Below are 23,965 nucleotides of genomic sequence, written 5' to 3'. Positions count from 1 at the left end.
CCGGGATGTCGCTTATCATTAAATGATCCATTTTCGTTGAATTTGTTGATGATTTGGGTTATTGTAGAGGCAACAACTTCAGTCTGCTCGAAAATGTATGCAGTGAAAGGCTTCATTGGAACATGTCCAAAACTGCATGTCGCTGGTTGTCAGAAAGTCCTGGCATTTACTCAGATGTTTATTGCAGTTTCCTTACAATAAGGGCGGGAAAATTCTTGACATGAGCCAAGCTTTAAATGACAAAATCGTGAAAATGGTGCGTATGTTGAAAAGCGGTGAACTCGGTCTATGTCCGTTCAAAATAACCCTTACTTCGCATTTGTTCCAAAAATCACTCAACCGTAAAGTTGTCGTCAATTGTCTTAAAAGTCATTTTAAACCAACTATACAAAGTTCTGATATAAATAAAATAAAAATTATAAGATTTTTTTGAAAAACAAAAGTGTTGCGTTTTCATTGGCACTCAGTATACTACATGTTTTATATTGGGCCTTCAGGCATTAATGTGATCTGAATGATTTCACCTTTCACCTAATCTGAACTCACATGATCAAAACTAAAAGAAGATACTAATTTGGAAATAAAAAAAATAACAATTACAAAAATACTTTATATAGAAAGACTCTTCACCCACTACCCCGCCAATAATATACCTAGAAGTAAGGGTAAAGAGTTGCGGTAATACTCATGGCAAACGTTGTGTTACTTATTACAATTGCTATACATTGATAAATCGCATTCGGTCATGTCAAAATCGAGGGAAAAGCAATACAGTGACAAGTCGAATTCGGTCATGTCAAAATCGGGGAAATAGCAATACAGTGACAAGTCGCATTCGGTCATGTCAAAATCGGGGAAAAGCAATACATGGACAAGTCGAATTCGGTCATGTCAAAATCGGGGAAAAGCAATACAATGACAAGTCGAATTCGGTCATGTCAAAATCGGGGAAAAGCAATACAGTGACAAGTCGAATTCGGTCATGTCAAAATCGGAGAAATAGCAATACAGTGACAAGGCGCATTCGGTCATGTCAAAATCGGGGAAAAGCAATACATGGACAAGTCGAATTCGGTCATGTCAAAATCGGGGAAAAGCAATACAATGACAAGTCGAAATCGGTCATGTCAAAATCGGGGAAAAGCAATACAATGACAAGTCGAATTCGGTCATGTCAAAATCGGGGCAAAGCAATACAGCGACAAGTCGCATTAGGTCATGTCAAAATCGGGGAAATAGCAATGCGGTGACAAGTCGCAATCTGTCATGTCAAAATCGGAGAAGAGCAGTACAGAAACAAGTCGCATTCGGTCATGTCAAATACGGGGAAAAGCAATACAGTAACAAGTCGCATTCGGTCATGTCAAAATTGGAGAAAAGCAATACAGTGACAAGTCGTATTCGGTCATGTCAAAATCGAGGAAAAAGCAATACATGGACAAGTCGCATTCGGTCATGTCAAAATCGAGGAAATAGCAATACAGTGAAAAGTCGTTTTATTAAAGACCATTTAATAGGAGAACAAACTTATACTAAGACAAATACAAATACAAATAAATTTAATAACCATTCACATTGCCATTATTAGGTCAAAATATTACATTTCAATTATGAGTACAAGACAAAACATACCATACTTCACATGATTCAAATGATGAAGTTGATAAAACATTTAGAATGCTTGTATAGATAAGAAGATAGACAGAAGAGATTCATTTACCAAATATGGGCCCCAAAGGGCATAAACATTATATCATACATTTATTGACAATACTCCTCATCATATTTGTTTTTTTTAATATATTTTTATACGACCGCAAGAAAATTTTGCGTTTATATATTGGTATTACGCCGTCGTCGTCGTCGGTGTTGTCCGAAGACACTTAGTTTCCGGACAATTACTTTAGTTTAAGAAAATGGATCTCTATGAAATTTAAACATAAGGTTTGAAACCAAAACCCAAAGGAAAGTTAGGATTGATTTTGGGGGTTATGATCTCAACAGTTTAGGAACAAGGGGCACAAAAGGGGGAAAAATAAGTATTTTTCTAGTTTCCAGACACTAACTTGTGTGTTGGTGTATGGATCTGTCTGAACTTGTACTACAAGGGGCTATACCAAAAACGGAAGGTTGGGATTGATGTTTTGTGGTTATGGCCCAAACTGTGTAGGAACAAGGGGCAACAACAAGTATACTTTTCTAATACTTTGTATAAATAGTTTATTTCTCTACCAATTTCAATCGGGTTTTATTCTTAAATTCTTTGGGTTCTTTATTTTTTAAGCTGAATCTAACCGTGTATTTATATTTTCAATGTTGAGTCCTGTTTTCAATTTGTTTTACATTAAGGTCCAAAGGGTCCAAAATTAAACTAATTTTGATTTTAACAAAAAAATGAATTGATGGGGTTATTTGATATGACGAATCTTACTGCGCTTTTAGATTTTAAAATTTTAGTCCCGTTTTTAAATTGGTCCACATTAAGGTCGAAAGGGTCTTAAATTTAGTTTGATTTTAACAAAAAATGAATAATTTGGGTTATTTGATATGCTGTATCTAAACATGTAATTAGATTTTTAATAATGGGCCCAGTTTTCAAGTTGGTCCAAATTTGGGTTCAAAATTTAACTTTGTTTGGTTTCAACAAAAATTGAATTCATGGGGTTCTTTGATATGCCATGTATTTAGATTTTTGCTTTTGGGCCTGGTATCAAATTGGTCCAAATTGAGGTCAAAAGGGTCCAATAACACAATTTGTTTGATTTCATCAAAAATTGAATTCTTGGGATTCTTTGATATGTTGAACCAATCCATGTATTTAGATTTTGGATATTGGAACATAAAAGGATTTTTCTAAGTTCATTATACCACATTCATTCTGTGTCAGAAACCTATGCTGCGTCAAATATTTGACTCAATCCAAATTCAGAGATGTGTCAAGCTTGAATGTTGTGTCCATACTAAGCCCAATTGTTCAGTATTTGACCTCTGTGGTCGTATCAAGCTGCACCCTCCGGAGCATTTTATTTATGTTTGTTACAATTTGAAATCTTGATTAAAATTTCTTAATCGTCAAGGATCAATCTCTCATTAGAATCACACATCTATATATTTTATTTTGATGGTTGTATTTGCAATACTCTACACTATCATACATATCAAATCAAATTTGCTATTTCGTAATCACGGGAATAATTAGATTGGGTCAAGGAGGTCAATCGACCTGTATACATACATGTAGTACCACGTTATTACACTTTAAACTTTTTTTAAATTTATCCCAGGTTCAGTGACCCGTTACGAGTTACTATTTTTTACATAAACAAACCAAGTGAAGCGAGGTTGATCACGTTGTGCAGACATATATTTATGTTATCAAAAATCAAAACTGAAATGTGTCATTCACCCGAAGTTATTTTATCAATATGGTTTGTAAATTATCACAACGGCTATTAATAATTGGATTAGGATTCACTGGTTTAATTCTCATCGTCTCTGGAATTTTACTTGGACCACTGGTCAACATGGAAGTCGAACAAAAACTGAAAAAAGTAAGGAAAACTTTTTAATTGGAATTATGTAATAAAAAAGTTCTTCGTATAATATTTGATTTTACCTCTTGAGTAATTTAGCATAAAAATTACAAAGGTTTCAGGTTCAATTACGTCCCATCTTCTGTATACTGCAAATGAAGAAATTATTGCGTGCAAAAAAGACCAAACGCAAGTAAAACATACTTCTCCACAATAAGAAATTAATTGAGTGTAAGCATGCATCATATATAAAATAAACCATATAGTTACTAAGGGACCGGGGACTTTTTTTAGCCCACCCCTTGTTTTTTTAGGCCTCCCCTTTTCCCCAAAATTTGTTATTTTTTTGTTTTCCATTGATTTTAATTAATTTCGCGTTTGCAGTATAATACTAACATAAATATACTTAAAATGACTTATATTTGCTATTTACTATCAATTCCGAGTTTACTTTTGACATCTTGATTTACAAATTATATAGATAGTCACGAAAAGGTAATTTTAAATCTGCCCTCGTCTTAAGCAAATGAAAACAAACAATTTATATAAAAGGTGCAATGTTGAAAATGTCATACAAGAATATATTGGCATAATTTTTGATAGGTTGTGTAAAATTTTGTCTCTCCTGTTATCGTGTTCAAAAGAAATTTTGGGTTATTTAGAAAGGGTTTCGATAAAATGTTCAGCTTGTTTTTCGTAGGCAATATCATGGTTTCAAAGGTAAATACTTCTATATATAATATGCATTCTATGAAATAATAGATTATTTGCCAATTGTCCATGTTATTCTAAAAAATGCCTCTAAAATGGGTTTCAAAGGTTATAAAAATAACCACCAGTTATGCAAGTCTAGTCAGAAATCAATATGCATAACGCTCAGCATTTGTTCCCTCTGTCAAATAAACCCAACATCAAGTAAAACCCTCGCATCTAAATTGCCAAATTTCGAATATTAAGACGTTTTAACCTTTTAACGAAATGTTACATTATGTGTACAACTATACACGGACGCGTATCAAAGCAGAACTATACACAGAAGCGTATTAGCGCAACACACCATTTTTATGCCCCATTTATGGGCATTATGTTTGCTGGTCCGTTAGTCCGTTTGTTCGACGTACCGTTCGTTCGTTCGTTCGTTCGTCCGTCTGTCCCGCTACAGGTTGAAGATTTTGGTAAAAGTAGTTTTTGATGAAGTTGAAGTCCTATCAACTTAAAAATTAGTATATATGTCCCTAATGATATGATCATTCTAATCATGCCAAAATAGAGTTTTTACCCCGATTTCACGGTCCACCGAACATAGAAAATGATAGGGCGAGTTCTATGTTAAACTTTTTGGTCAAGGTAGTATTTGATGAAGTTGATCTTGATATCATTCAGTTTTGTTTATATTAAACCGATTATTTTTTACATAAATTATTAGGTAAAAATTAATATAATAATTTTCAAATAACCAGTTTGATTAATAGATATTGACATAGAAGATATTATTTTATATCCAAGCCTACCAAAACGCAAGCAATCCAGTAGGTGATAATTTAAAAGCATATACATTTATATGATTTGATGGATTTAATTAGAAAAAAATATTAAAATCTAATTTGTAAATATAGCATTATATTGTTTGTACATTCCAGGTACAAAATCACTAGAGTAAACATTCCTGATTAAAAACAATTATGTGAACATTCCGTGGATGAAAAACACTAATTTATTTTGTCCATTTTTTTTTTACATAAATCAGCTGTGCATGGATCTCTATGAAATTTAATGAGAAGGTTCAATACAACAAAAGGAAGGTTGGGATTGGGGATGATGGTCCCAACCGATTTGGAATTAGGGGCCCAAAACAAATTGGCATTATTATACTTTCAGGATATTATAAGTTATATGGTTCGCTACTAACCCCCTACGGATCCATAGAAGGTTAGTAAAATTCATAGGGGGTGAGGTTCCATTCTACAAAAGAGATGATGGGTTTCACTGTGGGGGTCATTGCTCCAAGAAAAGGGGAGGAGTAAAAAAGTTTGGAGGTTCCAATTTTTTTTAGGGTTCAAATTGTATTTTTCAAAATTTTTGATATTTTTTTTTTTTTTAATTTTCAAGTAGAATCTTTAATTGCATAATATTGTACAATACATTTGTGAGATCTTGACATTAATTTTGTGTCAGAAGCCTAATACTACGTCAAAATTTGATCACAATCCAAATTCAGACATAATCAAACTTGAATATTGTATCCAAATTTTCCACAACTGATCAGGGTTCAACCTCTGCGGTCGTATCAGGCTGCGATCAGCGGAGCATTTTATTGTAAGTGTGGGAACGTAAATGAGTGTAGTGTAAGGGCAGAGTGTATTTACACCACATCGAGTTTAGCTCAATGTGAACACGGCCTTATTTGTAAACCTCAGCGTCGAGAACATACCATTTTGTAACACGTCTATAAACGACGATCAAAGACAAAATGGCACATGTTCTCAATATCCTATCCAAATTTCACTCTAAACAAGTAACAATTTTACAAAGATGTCGAACATCTAAATATGTTTACCATTGATATATCTTTAATATATAAATAATGTTGAGATTGTTTCTCATTTCAAATGTCGTTTTATTTATTGAAGTTTTATAATGAGTCTACATTTTGAACTAACTTGTCGGATATTCCAAAGTTGAATTATTGAGGGAATACATGTTTGGGAAGTCAGTGTCAGTCGCCAAAATGGTAGAATAATCTTTAAATATAGATAAAAAGATGTGGTATGAGTCCCAATGAGACAACTCTCCATCCAATCACAATATATATAAAAAGTTAAACTTATAATTCAAAGTACGGCCTTCAACATGAAGCTTTAGCTCATGCAAACTCAAGCAATAAAGGACCCCACAATGGTAAGTGGAAAACAATTCAAACTGGAAAAAGAACTGCCTAATCTATATAAAAAAGAAAGAAACGAGAAACACCTATGAATCACACCAACAAACGACAACCACTAAATAATAGGTTCCAGACTTAGGACAGGTGCATAGAAATGCAGCGGGTATACTTATAAGCGTTTTGACAGGAGCTAACATTCAAACAATACATCATAAAAAGACAAACTATAAAATATTAATTGCCATGACTTAACTGTTGTCCATTTAATCAAGCTAGCCAATATATGATCATCCCTTTTAATATACGCTCGGCTGCAAATATCGCCCATGATGAACAATCCGAAAGTTTATATAATTTAATAGTGGAATCTGAATACCAAGGAGCTTTGTTGGTAGGGGGTCTCATTATGGGGTTCCGATCCCGGATCCCGCTTACTGTTTTGTCAGAGTCCCGTATCCCGCTTACTGTTTTGTCAGAGTCCCGTATCCCGCTTACACTTTCTAAGTAAGCTATTCTCATTTTTTTGGTCATTTCCCGGGTCCCGCAAGACCTCATTTCCCGTTTTCACGACACAATAATTTGACTTTCACGTATCACGCTTTCAAAAAAATCGTCAATCCCGCGTCACGCTAAGACCCCAATGAGACCCACTTGATATACTCTTAGTATGCTTTTGTCAATTTTATATAAAACCATGAAATTATAATGTAATTTTGCTCTATGCATTTGGTGTTAAAAAAACAATTTGTACTTAAATTTTAATAACATTTTCAACGTTTTTTGCAATGTCAATCATTATACGGCGTAAAGAGAGATAACTCTTACTTTTATTTAATTATTTTACACAGTCATTATGTGTATGCTCTATTTAGGTAAAAAGAAGATCACAACATATTCTTCTTGGATAACAATATTAAAGTACAATGCAGATGCATGTTTTAGAAGAGAAGATTTTTTTAAAACCATCATATCAGTATTTGAACCAATAGATTAAAAACCAAATGAGAATTCCTGTATATAATTATACCTTTCCATTCACTATTCCTTGACCAATTGGTGTCATCCATATCGGTATCACAGTGTAGATACTAGTCTGTACGATATCCGGAAGTCGCGATTTTCGAAGCGAGGATTTCAAACTGGCTAACAGAACGGTTTTGTTTTGGTGCTTTTTCTCATCATTTGTTTACTCCTTTATCTATCAAGTGCTTTGCACATCTTAAATGTATGTATAACATCATAAATATGAGTAACTGTAACAAAACATGCAGTAGAATATAAAATATACGTGTGCATCACACCAACTTTATAGAAAAAAGTGAAATCGATTGACAATTTTGCTTTCGTAGTACAAAGCAAATAATCTTTTATTGCAAATATTTGCATCAGTTTACAGTTAAATATATACTGTTTCAGTATTCTTACCGTATTTAAGTAGAATGTTCGTATTTCAAATAAAACATATGCTTTCCTTGAGGATCCCAAAATAAATTACTGTACGATCAGTCTAAAACTGACTGTATTCTAGTATCGATTTCAGATGTTTTGTCTGTATGACCAGTCGTGATTTTGAAGAAAAAAAACAACGGCAATTTGAAGGTATATACGTGTCTATGTGATATTATGATTGTGTCCATGGAACTATAACGTGTAATTTCTTTCATCAGACAATACAAATATATTTCTGATGATTTTTGTAGACGGCAAAATATTTATATTTTTGTTCCGTCAGTCTTACTTAAAATCAAATGCCTCAGAAAAGCAATGCATGATTCGCTTGTGGACTTTGTATTAGTGTGTCGTTGCAGTTATCTGTTTAACTATTACAATTTTAAGGACTATTTACACCGTCTGCCGTTGACCAATTGGTGATAACATACATCAAACCTGTCTCTTTTAAAATGACAAAAAATAGATTTGTTTAAAAACTATTGGGGACAGAATTAACGAAATGATACCCCGCCACTTCTATAGTCCATGTTTTGGAAAAAAATAAACCACCAGCAAAACTAATTTATAGGTGGACAGGGTGATCATTTAATAAAGAAATAAAGAATATGAGGAAGTTTTATTGATATATGGTAAGTTTTTGAAAGTTGCGTATAGTAAACGGGTACCACCCAATAAGGTAGTGGAAAAGTCCTTATCATGGAAAAAGAAAACTAATGAATTTTCGAAAAATCAAAATAAGAGGTGCAGAATTGAATTAAATGATAAGGAATCTGAAAAAGATTCATTAAGTTATGACAAGTGTCGGAAGGAATTTGTGGATATAAAATAGGTACGCCCAATATAAGGTTATGACAAAGTCCGTATTTTAGATATAGAAACATCAAAAATATTTTTACCAAAAATTCAAAATAGAAGGTCCATAGAACATTAATTGATTAAAAATGGAGCAATTTTAGAAAAGTTTGACAATTGGTTTTGGAGGTCACGGTTGGAAATACCTGATGGGTGTCCCCATATAATGCAATGTTCAAGTCCGTATCTTATATAAAGAAACCCAATTAAAGATTTTTAATAAAATTCGAAATATATTTCTTTTTTTATATGAATAAGGCCGTTAATTTTCTCGTTTGAATTGTCTCACATTGTCATTTCGGGGCCTTTTATAGCTGACTTTGTGGTATTGGCTTTGCTCATTGTTGAAGGCCATACGGTGACATATATTTGTTAAGGTCTGTGTCATTTTGATCTCTTGTGGACGGTTGTCTCATTGGCAATCATACCGCATCTTTTTTTTTAAATTATCATTTATGATACGGAATCCGAGAAAAAATAATTAATAGTTATACCAGTGACGGATTCAAGAAAATTGGGATCCGGCGGTTTGAAACTCTTTTTTTTTTTTTAACTTCCAATGCATTTGTATGGGAACATATATTTGGAATCTTCTTTTTTGCTGGATTGGACACCCTCTCCATTTCAAAATGTCTGGAAACCCCAATGTATATTAGGTTGTTTATGAGGAGATGCTCGAAACATGCGAAAAACCGGCGAAACATGTTGTACCGGTCCAACGGACGAACGGAAAGACGGACTTCATTATCGCTATAAACCACCGCTTTACAAAGTGGTGTACAATTGAGTGTGAAAGAGACAGATCTACATCCAAAACAAAGTGAAGGAAATGTGATCAATTATTATAGGCTACAGTAAGGCATCGAATGTTTGTAAATACATGCATTTTATATAACAATTAAATCTGTGTGTTTGTACAATTTTAAGTATAACGGAGGACATTTCTGAAACTAATATATAAACAAACAAACCTTCCTCTTATTTCAGCAACATTCAAACATCCTTATACTTAATGTAGTAAGTCGAGTACACGCTATCAAGCTAAAACATGTTTGATAAGTTTTCAGGATGTGAATTTATCAAAATATATTTGTGTTATTTAGAAAAATGCCATCTTCTAATGTATCGTAAATAACTTTGAAATCACCACTAGAATACAGTGAAATGAAGACTGATCATACAGTTTCAAAATAAACAAGCGAGACTGATAGTACAGTGAGAAATTCAAACAAATGTAATTTTCTTATTTCTGGCTTCAAAGATCTGGCTGAAACTTTTACCACCACTTAAAATATACTTAATTTAGTAATTTAAGTCTGGTTTTTACGTTAATTTGTACAATAAGGGTGCAAAAAGATTGTTTTTAGGTTCAACGACTGATTTTCCTTAGTGATGCACTTGAAAATCTCTTGATTAAGGCAAAGATACGAATAATGAATGTACTAAATTTAATTATAAACCATTTGTGAATATCGATGTCAGCTGAATTTATCATTAAGCAATGTACAGATGAACATCTTACCGTTTAATATATAATATCCAACAAATTTATAATGTGATCCAAAAAGTTCTCGCTTCGAAAATCGCGACTTCCGGATAGCGTACAGAATAGTATCTAAACTGTGGGTATCTATACTATTAAACAAGAAGACCTCATTTTTGGTGTCGATCCTCTTCTTTCCACAATAAATTAATCAACACGCCTCTGTGTCCTATATGTACAGTGCATAGTCGCATTTGTCATCCATTCATATGATTATTCAGATTGAGTTATTTTGGGAGAAAAACGAGAAAAAAGGCATCCGTATATTGTCCCGTCATTGGACGAAATTTTAAGTCTGATTAGACTTCCGGTTTGCGTTTTTCTGTATAGGTATACTGTATTCAGTAAGAATTCTATCTGCTATCATTTTTAAGTTTACTATCCACGGCGATCACATAGTTTATTAAAAAGAGAGGGTCTGTATACTATATCAATGACCACCATGGATCGATTAGTAAACTTAAAGTTGAAAGTAAATACACTATATTTATATAGTAATGAATGTTCATAATATACAGATAAGCGCTAAAATTATTCATGTGAACTTTTGATACTTTTTCTCCAGTTATTAAATGTTTTACAAAATTCATTGATTACAAAAAAAGAAGATGTGGTATGATAGCCATGTTGATACAACTCTCCACAAGAGACCAAAATGACACAGAAATTAACAACTATAGTTCACCGTACGACCTTCGAACAACGAGCAAAGCCCATACCGCATAATCAGCTTTAAAAGGCCCTGAACTGATAAGGTAACACAATCCAAACAAGAAAACTAGCGGCCTTATTCATGTACAAAAAATGAACGAAAAGCAAATATGTAACACATAAACAAACGACAACCACTGAATTACAGGCTCCTTACTTAAATGTTCATAACATACTCAATGTATTACTGTTCATATTGAAATTGATAGAAACCCAAAAATTGGGAATTTTGGAAAAAAAAGGAGGAGGGATATAAAAAAAACATTTTCATGTCCCCAATAACCATATGACTTATGATACTTTTGCTGAAATTCCACACGAAATGTATTATGTTCATATTGAAATTGATAGAAAACCAAAATTGGGAATTTTGGAAATAAAGGAGGAGGAATAAAAAAAAACCCCACATTTTCCTGTCCCCAATAACTTTTGACTTATCATACTTTTGCTGAAATTCTCCAGTCATTCAATATTTTACATAATTCTTCCAACAACACTTTACATACTTTCAACTACGCTCTGAATGCCCGCGAAAAAAACGGAACTTAAAGAAAATTGAGATTCTCTTATCAAATGACGAAATCGAAACCCCGGCCAAACAAATCAAACAGAAATGGAAAACAACACAATATATGTCTGACTTTATAATCACATTTTCTAAATTGATAATAAAATTATGCAGTTACTTCCCGTTAAGTTGTATCTTAAGCATATTCTTAAAAAATGATGTTATGATTCATTTGTACGGAAGCCGATAAGGACCTTTCAAAAAAAATATTTTATGTCGTTATACGACATAGCATGTCGTAATTTCGACATAACATGTCGTTATAACGACATCGCTCTGTCGTAATTTCGACATATCATGTCGTTAAAACGACATCGCTATGTCGTAATTTCGACATATCATGTCGTAATAACGACATCCCTATGTCGTTTTAACGACATCCCTATGTCGTTTTTACGACATAGCTATGTCGTAATAACGGCATCGCTATATTTAAAAGAATATGTATTATGATTGCCAAGAAACTAAATGACACAGAAATTAACAATTATACGTCATCATAATGTCCCCGATAATTATAAAAGCCCCCGCATAGTCAGCTTTAAAAGAGGGAGGAAAGGTATCAGAGGGAGAGTCCCCGAAATGCTGTGTGACAGACAGTGTTATAATTTAATTATTAGCTCCCTTGGTAAAACTCCAAATTTCATGTTTAATGTATTCTATTGTTAAATAATTTACATGAAGCTTAATAAGTATTTATTTGTTAATTGCATAGCTTTTGCTATTTGAATTCATTGATTAAAGATATTTATTTATCAAATATGTTTATTGGATAATCAATATATATGTACAGTGCACAATTGATGTCTTCCACACAATGAACAGATATTAAAACAATTAATACAAAATAAATGTATATACATTAGAAATAATATCTGGACAGAGCCAATATAAGTTGTAAAACATTAATATAGTTCAAAAGCTTTTTCAATAAAAGTACAGATAGCTTTTGTATCAATTTTATTTAAAGGATACATAATGTTATGTAGAATATTTATATTGTACAAGTATGGACACAGACGCAAATTGTCAGTGGGGTTAAAGGTCGTTACAAATGTATTGAAAGCTAGACTGGAAATGTGTAATAACAAATTGAGTTGATGTGTACATGTCTTCATTCAAATGCATTGACTGATAAAAAAGGGGGCTTCAACTTCCACCCCTCTCTATGAATTAGTTGTTTGAGTGTTTGAATATGTAGTTTGTTAATAAATAGCTGCACTCTAAGCGCATGATATGTCTTGATTCCTTTAAAGCTTGCTTAAAGGTTGAACTATTTTGTTTTGTACAATTATTAGTCTATTTGTTTTCTCATTTCATTTGTTTTATATTTGTCATTTTAAGGTCTTTTATAGCTGACTGTGCTGTATGAGCTTTTGTCATTGTTGAAGGCTATTTGGGGACCTGTAGTTGTTAATCTTGTTTTAAATTTTGGAATGTAGCTGAAGTCAAAAGACATAGACAATTCACCCAAGTTTTATAAAATGATGTGGAAGTGTTTATGTGAATAATTAAGATGGGAAATGAGGAAAGTGTCAAAGTGACAACAACCCAACCATAGAGTAGACAACAGCTGAAGGCCTCCAATGGGTTTTCAATGTAGCCAGAAACTCCTGCACTTATAGGTGTCCAAAAACTATAAAATCCCTTATTTTTTTTTAGCATATATAAAAATGCATAACACAGAAATGTATAATCTGAAATTTATTACAATCAAAAGGGACCTTAGGTCAATAGTGTAAACAATTCCCCAAAGTTTAATTAAAGGTGATGGATGCATTTTTGTGTTATTGTTCAAAATTGGAAAATTCTCTCTTTTTTAAGGATAAAATCTCTCTTCATAACATGGAAATGAAAATTCTTAAATTTATAAAATCGATGTGGAGCTAATGTCAATAGATATAAACATTTCAACAAAGTTTCTTGATAGTAGGGGGAAGTGTTTTCTATTTATTGTCTGAAGTGTGGATGATGGACTGATAGACAACAGTATACTATAATATGTTGTGTGTGAGGCATTGGTATAATAAAATGGTTTTGAATGAATAATGATTAGAAACTGTTTAATGCAGTTATTGAGGGAACGACAGTGAAGAAATTGCTGAGATCAATGCGTTTGAATCCTAAGAATTCAATTTTTGTTGAAATGAAACAAAGTTCAATTTTTGGCCCTTTGGATCTTAATGTAGACCAATTTGAAAACGGGACAATCCTGTGCAATTGAATATTTCTGGCTATTGGCAATACTGTGCAATTGAAAATTTCTTGCTATTGCGCAATATTGTGCAATTAGATATTTCTTGCTATTGTGCAATACTGTGCAATTAAAAATTTCTTGATATTGCACAATACTGTGCAATTGGAGATTTCTTGCTAGTGTGCAATACTGTGCAATTGAACATTTCTTGCTATTGAACAATACTGTGCAATTGAAGATTTCTTGCTATTGCAGAATAATGCGCAATTGAAAATTTCTTGCTATTGCACAATACTTAGTATAATAGTTTTTGACCCCGATTTGGACCAACTTGAAAACTGGGCCCATAATCAAAAATCTAAGTACATGTTAAGACTCACCATATCAAAGAACCCCAAGAATTCAATTTTTATTAAAATCAAGCTTATTTTAATTTTGGACCCTTTGGACTTTAATGTAGACCAATTAGAAAACAGGACCTAAAATTAAGAATTTGGACATGGTTAGATTTGGCATACCAAAGAAGCACAATACCGTAATTCATTTTTTTGATGAAATCAAACAAAGTTTAATTTTGGGACCAAAACTCCAAAATTAATCCAAACCTTTCTTTTGTGGTCATAAACCTTTATAGATTTCTATTAACTTATACTAAAGTTATTGTTCAAAAACCAAGAAAAATGCTAATTTGGGGCCTGTTTTTGGCTCCTAAATCCTACACTGTTGGAATTAAAATTACCAAAATCTATCCCAACCCTCCTTATGTGGCCATAGACCTTCTGTTTACCAATACTTAAGTTATAGAGCAAAAACCAAGAACAATGCCTATTTGGCCCCTTATTCCTAAACTGTTGAGACCAAAATACCCAAAATCAATCCCACCCTTCCTTTCATGGTCATAAATCTTGTGTCTAAATTTCATATATTTCTATTTTACTTTTACTGAAGTTAGAGTGCGAAAACCGAATGTCTTTGGATGAATTTTGTTTATTGTCTTGAATTTACAAAAATGTTTATTTTGGGCCCTTAATTCCTCTACTGTTTGCCCCATAACCCACAAAATAGACCCCAAACTTCTACTTATGGTATTAAATATTATGGTACAGTTTCAGAACAATTGAAATACTTATACACATCTTTTTGTACTGACACAAGATTAATGTGTGTATTGGGCACCTTTGGAACCCTTATTCATAAACCTTAGGGACTATATATATATAACCGCCCCAAAACAATCCCAAGCTTCCTTTTATGATTATAAATATTATGTTATAATTTAATGGCTTCCTTTTTACTTATACTGAAGTTATTATCTGAAACCATCTGTCTTGGGAAGACGATGACAGGATACCTACATGTATTTCAACTGCAAAAATTTCTGTGGTTGTATAAAAATTTCAAATATGTACAATGAAATATAGTTTTAGAAATTGATAAGCCTAGATAGGCCTTATAATTTTTTCCCCACATAGTTGAAGGACCATTTACACTCAGGACCGAGTCATAAGTAGACAGTACAGTCTACAGATGTATTAAAACAACCTAGCATCATATTGCTAGTAGCATTCTTGGGTAAATTTGTTCTTTTTTTTTTATAATATGTTTGGTTCAAATCAAAATTGAATGCTTTTATCTCCCTAATACTTACATTGTAAATAGAGGTGGTACTACTTTGACAAATCCTTGTACATGAGAGTTGTCTGTCAAATCTTTATTTCACAAAGAATGAATTGCATAACAATGAACTGAGCTCAAAGCAAAGTACTTTAATAATACACTTAGACAAAGAGCTAAATCCAGTGATATACTTTGTACTACAGGTCCTTCATTAACATCCATTGACCAAAACCATATCTCAACAACATTCCATACTACATGGTTGGATTTGGAAGTCCTGAAAAAGACATGATTTTTTTTTAACATATTTTAAGTATATATACACAGGTTAAAACTTTCTTGTTGTATAATCATTCCGTATCTATATATATATAGCTAGAAACTATCAATTTGCTTAATGCACATATTGATAATCATATATGTTGAGTGTACCTCTGTTGGAAATAAGAACACACAAACCTCCACCTAGTTTTAGTCAATGGACAAAACATTCATAACTATAAAATATTATAGATCTAAGACTTGTCAGTGTCTATTTACCATTGCCACTGAATCAGTGATATATGTATTGTACACATAATTATATACATGCAAGACTAAAATTATAAAGTACATACATGTTTGTATATAAGACTAAAACTGACATTCAGTCTTTACAACATCTTCATTCCCAAAGTCATTTCAAATCTGACTTCATGGTGAAATAAGATTCCATATCTACAACCAATTAAAAGGAAAAATCCCTCTGATAGACTAGCATTTAAATCCGATTTCTAAAATGGAAGCTAGGACACCTTGGAACTTAGAACTAAAAAATATCGAACAATATATCTGATATATTTCAAATGCATGTACACTTGTACATGAAATAATATAAATCTCTAAAATTCACCTTTCATCTTCTGTTAGATACTGTATATCCAGTGGCGGATCCAGAAATTTTCTTAAGTGGGGGCCTACTGACTGACCTAAAAGGGGGCTTGCTCAAGTCATGATTCAGTGATTCCCTATACAGTGAAACCTGGGTAAACCGAACCCTGATAAAACCGAATTTCAGTTTAAACCGAACAATTTTCAAAGTCCCACAAAATTTCCCTATCAATTAACGTAAATGTAACCTGAATAAACCGAATCCTGTCAACACCGAACTCCGAACGCTTTTTGAAGGCTCGTTATTGAATTTGTATCTAAAAATTACCTGTCAAAATCTATCAATACCAATCAACACAAAACAATATTAATTATTTGCATGATTTAATTAAACAAACACAGGATGTCAGAGTATTCCCGAGGGTATTTGAGGTTTAATGAACTTGTGAGTTGTTATTACAAACTAATTAGCATGTCTGTGTCCATGTATAAAGTGATTTTATGGTAAAGAAACTTTGAACTGGTCAGGTACCCCCATCGCCGATAATGACACGAACTTTCACTCAGATTAATTAAATGCACTTTACTCAAATAATTAAGGCCAAAAACTCGTAACTGCCATTCTGTAGCTAAACTGTTTAATTAAATAATAGTTTAAAAGCCTTTCACTGGATTAAGAAGTCGTGCAACACAACAACGTCAATGGATTTCGATTGCTGAATTCCCTTTAGAGGCCGTATATATTTGATTGGAATGCTCCCGAAAACTTCCGTTGGCTATTTAGAAACGATAAATACCGAGAATAAACTGGATCCCTGCTTTTGTTACACTGTTATCATGTGCCGAAGTATGAATCAGCGGGTGACCAGTTTAGTCCGAGAACTCATGTGTACAATGACGTTCCCGATTTAGCTACGGAATCGTCATTTGAAAGTGACTGTGAATCTGAATTGGTCAGTGAATTAACGGGTGAGAAAATAATTATAAAAAGCAAAATCGTCCCACGTCGGACATCTTCCAACAACGAGCGTGATTGACGGAGTGGCGTTTGATTTGTAAACAAAAATGTAGCAATACGTCTATCTTTATCTTCTTTTATTTAATTTTTTACATTTACATCTAAATCAACACATAAATAAACTGTCGTCTGTTGATACACCTATTATCCCTTGTCAGTAATTGTAAATGCCAACATTATTTTGGTGTCAACTTTCGTTTACCTCTACAATCCGAACACCTGTGAAAACCGAACAAAACGCAAAGTCCCGTGGGTGTTCGGTTTGGACAGGTTTCATTGTATAAGCAACCAAATTTTTTCTCAAAAAGCAGCCCCCGTCCCTAAATTCGCCTCTGATATCAACCTCTAGATGTCTTTCAATTACATTCAGTTTAGTGTGGGTTGATCTTTGATTGTTGTACATGTTACAACCAGATTCCCAGCAGGGAGCAACTTTGTAAGACCACAGAGGTTCAAGCTTAGATTTTGAAATAAGGAGTAAAATGTAACCTTTTCAATTTATAAACAGGCTCAACATCATTTCTATACATATATAAACATATTCTAAGTTGTGGACACACCTTCATTAAATATTCTACTTCAATTAGTGGAGGAGATAATTTTTTAAGTCTATATATTGTCCTTGATATTGAGGTTATTTTGACACAGCAAAATATAAAGAAAATGTAAACTATGATCTGGAAATTGACTTCGTTTTCACAAAATAAGCCCACTTAAACTGAACTTTGAATGCAAAAGACCTCTAAATGGCTAACAGATATTGCTATATAAAAGAGTAGTCCATGATTATACATGTACATGACATTAAAGAATTCATGAAATTTACACTGATTCTGTCAGTTGAATGGACTAGAATGAGATAAGTTATATACATACATGATAGACATAAAGGTTTTTTCCAACAGTTGTGTTGTAAATTAAATTAGTTGTATTTTATGGTTGATATATTTATGTATATACATGTATGTAAATCATTGGCTCTTCAACCAATGATATTTTACAATAACAATTATTTGTTTATTTTTCTATTGTTGGTATTTTTCAGCATACTAAAAATGTTTTAACACAACACGAGCGCAAGCTTGATAGGGTGTCCTCACACAGGGTTTTCGCTGGCGGTCGCCATTTTCCCATTAAGCCAAAAAATAATACTTGTGGCGATAAAAATTCGTCATTTGCTAAAGAATTTGGCGAAAGAAATATATACAGAGCTCCAGATAAGAATTCACAAATTGGGGTTTTTACCCACCATTTTCTTATATAATAGGGTGATAAAGTTTTTTAATTGCATTATCAATTCCAATTCACCCCTCAGGTTAATATCAAATTGGGTTTTTCACCACCAAGCTCCTTAATGAATTGGGTTTTTCATCGACACATATTGAATATTTAGGCAATATCTGACCCCAATTTTTTCTTAAAAATGTGTTTTTTTTTTATTCAATTTACAGAAATTCGAGTTTAGTTGTCTTTAATTAGAACTTTTGGTTTCTGATGCTTTATCATTTCATAATTGATTTGGCCTTTAACTTTTCCCAACTGATTTCGTTTTTGATGAAAACCTGTGTTTATTAGCAATGTTCTCGATATGGAACGCACACACGCACGTGCGTTCGATGGACGCTTCCTTAAAACACTGGCTGAGTCTTGTTATCATCATTACTTTCCCTCAGCTTTTCAATAGAAGCCAATAACATGCTTCTATTCAATATTTTTACTGGACATTCACTTTCGTTTTAATTCAATGTATTTTATGGTAAATCCCGAGCAATGCGAAAAAAATATGACGACATGACACACGCTAATTGGATAAACGCCGAGAAGATCGAAATGTTTACAAAAACATGTGCACCTATTGAGCAACGGAAAACTCAAACAGGGACCCATTTCAGCTACTTGATGCAGGGATCTATTTTAAGAACGACAGGAAATTTCCAGTTAAGAAAATTAAAAAAATGGTTTACGCGACGACTGTAAACCAGATAAGGGTTAATAACGCAAACGGTAGCCGAATAAAGGGTTAAGAACTCATGTTTTTGGCATATAATTGGGTTTTCCATTGAATTTATTGGGTAATTGAACCCTGCAATGGGCAATTGCTCTGGGTTTTTTATTATTTGTATTGCGTGATCACGCAAATACGCAGCTTATCTGGAGCTCTGTATATAGAAAGATTTATTTTCCTCCTTCTTGTTTATTTACTTTTTTTTCGAGTTTCTCGGACTTTAACTTATCAGACAATACTCGGAATTCACCTTGAATGACCTCATTAAGATTTTGACAGAAAATCAATTATCAGCTGATAGCAATTTACAGCTATCGACAACAAAGGACTAATTAATAAAGGTGTTGATTGAATTGTTTGACAAAATGATATGTTGAATGGCTTCCACTATATGTCACATACAGGAGTTATTTACCACTTTTCGACTCGCGTGTTTGAAGAACTCTTTTGACGTCTCCTCTCCATGTAAAGATAGTTTAGAAAAGAAAGCTGTTGTTGTGACAATAAATGTTAAAGGGCAAGAAAAATCTCTGATTTAAAACTTGAATTATCCTTTGACTTTGGTGTATTAAAGTAATTGATCAGGGAGACTACTTTAAAGTCGTTTGAGTGACACGCATGTTTGAAATCTCAACTTTTTCATTTAAGATGGTCAAGAAAAGATGGTCAAGATGGTCGTTATGAAGATATGAAGAAAGGGGGGGGGGAATGCATTTTGGCATCACAATTTTAAATGACATAGGATAACATATGATCTGTCCATATACATGTATGACGGTAGAAATGGGGGTATCTTATTGAAGTATTCTTGCCAAATGAAGATTAAACAGTAATTCTTAGACATTACCATAAAAGAGGGGGGATAGGACCTTTATCGGGACTACAGGATCGGGTGTTTTTAAGCTCGGGATTATCCCCCCTCATAAAATGTACACTTTTTTCCAGAAGATTAAAAAATAGCTGAATTTGACAAATCACACTATTTGTTTTCCAAAAATAACCGTAATTGGATGGGGGTTGTGTGTATTCACATTATTTGAACAACTCTCCATGGGCCGAGAAAAAAAAGATCCGTGTTTCAGGTAACCCGACCGACCCTGTTTTTTTAGCCCCCACCTTAACTTTTATATTGGATCTTTCAAAAAAAAAAAAAAAAAAAAAAAACAAATTATCAACCGACCCTGTTTTTTGACACAGGCTTCTGATAAATGACATCATATTTTTTCTCTCTTGCTTCCTCTTGCATAGAAAGCCAGTAAAACATTTTATTAATGTCAAAAGGTATTCCAAACAGGTTAAAATCCAAGAAATTTGCACAGCAGGTGCTTCAAAAACATTGCAAATGGTCCAAGACCACAATTAATGACCCCACTGTTCGTTGTTCATGAATGTAGTTCCTTTTAATTAGTCATTAGAGTGTATTTTTCCTGAATTTTTTTTCTTTCCCTTCCCCACTCATTTCTTAGATTTTATTGGGTGGAAATGAAAGATCAGAGGTGAAATAATTTTTTGGATGTTGTATTTAAACTGATTTTGATATGGAATGAGTGATTAGGCCAAGTGCAAAAAGGTCATATTTACAGTTTTCGGAACATCTCTTGACTTGTCCATAGGGGTATGGATGTATATTGGCTAAATTTGACAAAAGTGATTGCTTCAATCTTTCTGAATTTTGGATATATTTTTGGACTAGTGCTATACATAAGACACACAAAAAATTTGACAAAAGTGCATGGTGCAATTTTTTTAATGATACAAAATGTTCAAAAGAAATGATAGAAAAATTAATTGTGGTCTGTGGCCAAATGGCACATTTCCGGTTTTTGAAACTAATTAAGGATCCGGACTTGGAAAAAACATGATAAATACTCAATAACTCAAATATGAAATTTTGAATCATCACCAAAAAGTACAGATCATGTGACCATCATAAGAAACAACTATATTAAGTTTCATGAAATTTGGATAAGTCGTTCTCAAGTTACGGTGCCACATGTTTACGCTGGACAGACAGACGGACACCTGACATTTGTATACCTTTATACGTCCTGTCTTTGACGGACGTATAAAAAGCAGTACTAAGCGTGCATGTTACGCTAGAAACATATTCAAAGAATAAAGTTTTATAACTTCTTAATGTCATATCCAATATTTATCAAAACCTAAAGGGGAGTTACATGTATCTTACTTCCTATATTTGACGGACGTATAAAAAGCAGTACTAAGCGTGCATGTTACGCTAGAAACATATTCAAAGAATAAAGTTTTATAACTTCTTAATGTCATATCCAATATTTATCAAAACCTAAAGGGGAGTTACATGTATCTTACTTCCTATATTTGACGGACGTATAAAAAGCAGTACTAAGCGTGCATGTTACGCTAGAAACATATTCAAAGAATAAAGTTTTATAACTTCTTAATGTCATATCCAATATTTATCAAAACCTAAAGGGGAGTTACATGTATCTTACTTCCTATATTTTTTCATGGATGTCAATACACCTAATCACTATTTATTCCATACCGGATAAATTCTAAAATTACACAACTTTTTCATACAGTTGAAGCTATCTGGGGGCCGTTGAAACAATTCACCATGCACAATACTTTTTAATGAGACCCGTTTTAACTTATTGTAAATACTTTTATTGTAAAATAATTTTTTACTTCAATTTTAATTTCGAAAAAAAGTGGATCTTACTCTATTAAAGTTTCTTGATGATCGCTTTCTTAAGTTTTTCCTCCCTCAGCTCTCTACTAAAAAACCTTTATTTTCGGCCGCATGACCCAAACAGGAAGTTGTACATACAATGTATGACTGTTTTTCCCAGATTGGACTAAATAGCGATAATTAAATAAGGTGTAATTTCCGGGATTTGTTGAAAACTTGCATATTCATCACTATCTGATTTTGTGGTTTTAACGATCCAGACAGACAAATAGCAATAAAATGTTTAGGAAAACATGACCTAAAACCTCCTTCATATAAGACAAAAAACATGGGAACTCATACTGAATGGTCAAATGTGTACAATATGAAAATTTGAGTTAAGATGGTAATATCACAAATCAGCCGTTAATGTAAATGGACCATAAGTATGACTGTTGAGCAAATTTAAAGGGAAATGACGGGGAAGGGGCAAATTAGCGTTCAAGGGGAGCAAATGCTGTTTAAATTGGTAAGCGGGTTTTAAATATAGAGGGAAAGTGGAGTCATCTTTTTAGACTTTAGTTACATGTAAATATAACTTATGTAGACTTACCTTCTAATTCTATAGACTATTAAAAAAAAAACACACACTCAACTCGGAACTATTTCTAATTCACTTGCACTACTGATATGCAAACCTAAATACAAAAAGGAAAATATCTTAAAATAGTGATTGAAAGATTCATAACACTTTGAAAGGATAATTCAGACACGTGTTACACGGGGAGCATGTTTGTTTACAAATAATAATGTCACGTGATCGCGCACTGACCTCGCATGCTGCATCGCCATTACAATTCACTAATACATGTACATAACCATTTTCATGCAAACATGCAACGTGAATGTGATTGGTTATCAAATAATATGAAAATAATGCATGAACCGTTGAAGAAGAAATTATTTCATCAAATAGATTGGATTTTCACTTTCGACACGAATAGGTCGAGTTGACATTCCTGTCATCGGAGATAGTATTGAGATAAATGGGATAAAACGGACCGCCAAAAAGGTCTAGAGAAGCACATCAGTAGAACCTTAACATAAATAAGTAATACTTACCAAAATTTCTCTAATTGATAACCTATAGAACTGAAATTTCACAAAAATACCGGTAAATAATTTTGCTGACGAAATACATATTCTTACTCCTATTGCTTCATGTAATTTTTTTTTTATAAAATTGAATTTGACTACAGTTCAGCATTAAAAAAAAACGTGAATATGCAAAAGCCAGGTAATATGTTAAAAATAAAGTGTGTATAAGTTTTCTTAAACAGTTACCCGTATAATTACCAAGAATTACATTTGAGCGCAAAGTTCTGTATGTGGTTTGGTTGGTTTATGTAACATTTATAATTTAGACTGGGATCCTGGCTAATCTTGACCTTACGACGCGCAGCTAGATTTGGACCGGAACCCAGGCTAGTGTAACATCGTAAAACTCAGGGTAACGGAATTTTTTGCGTTGCTATAAGATCATTGAGGCCATCTATTTTTATTGCGGGTTCCACATATTTAAATCGGAATTATAGAAAAAATGGAATGTTGTGTGCAGAATCAAAACAGAAATGATGAATACTGCAACATTTCCAGCAAAATATAAATAGGATGGAGGATCTGTGTACTCACATTATTTGTAAAACTCTCCTTATTCATGTGAAGCGTGTGCTTTACATCGAGGCTTATTATGCTAATCATCGACGCAACAGTACTTCAACCAATCAGACAATGTTTATTTGGGGCATTCGATAGATTTTAACTTAGATTTTGGAATATTTCAATCGAAATTATAGAAAAATGGAATGTTGTTAGTACATATAAAATAGAAAATGATGAATACTTTTAGCTAAAGATAATTTGGATGGGGGTTCTGTGTATTCACATTATTTGCACAACTCTCCTTACTGATGCCATATTTTGGAATTTCCGTGACCTAAATGGTTCGCGAAAATTAATATTTTTATATATAGTATAGTAATTATATATAGTTTAATATTTG

The 23,965-nt window shown here is 32.9% G+C and overlaps 1 protein-coding gene across 2 annotated transcripts in view; it reads left to right on the top strand.

Annotated features, from left to right (window-relative positions):
- The first annotated feature begins 3,331 nt into the window (after positions 1-3,331).
- Positions 3,332-23,965, top strand: part of LOC134713746 (lysosome membrane protein 2-like) — a 39,906-nt gene continuing 19,272 nt past the window's right edge. For both annotated transcript variants that reach the window (XM_063575033.1, XM_063575032.1), the window contains exon 1: positions 3,332-3,551. In XM_063575033.1, the coding sequence (XP_063431103.1) occupies positions 3,426-3,551 (126 nt within the window). In that variant the 5' untranslated portion in view covers positions 3,332-3,425. The remainder of the gene's footprint in view (positions 3,552-23,965) is intronic.

Source organism: Mytilus trossulus, chromosome 4 (genome assembly GCF_036588685.1).
Source record: "Mytilus trossulus isolate FHL-02 chromosome 4, PNRI_Mtr1.1.1.hap1, whole genome shotgun sequence".
NCBI classification, from domain to species: Eukaryota; Metazoa; Mollusca; class Bivalvia; order Mytilida; family Mytilidae; genus Mytilus; species Mytilus trossulus.
The sequence above is the reverse complement of the archived record's forward strand: the minus strand, read 5'-3'. Positions and strand labels throughout refer to the sequence as shown.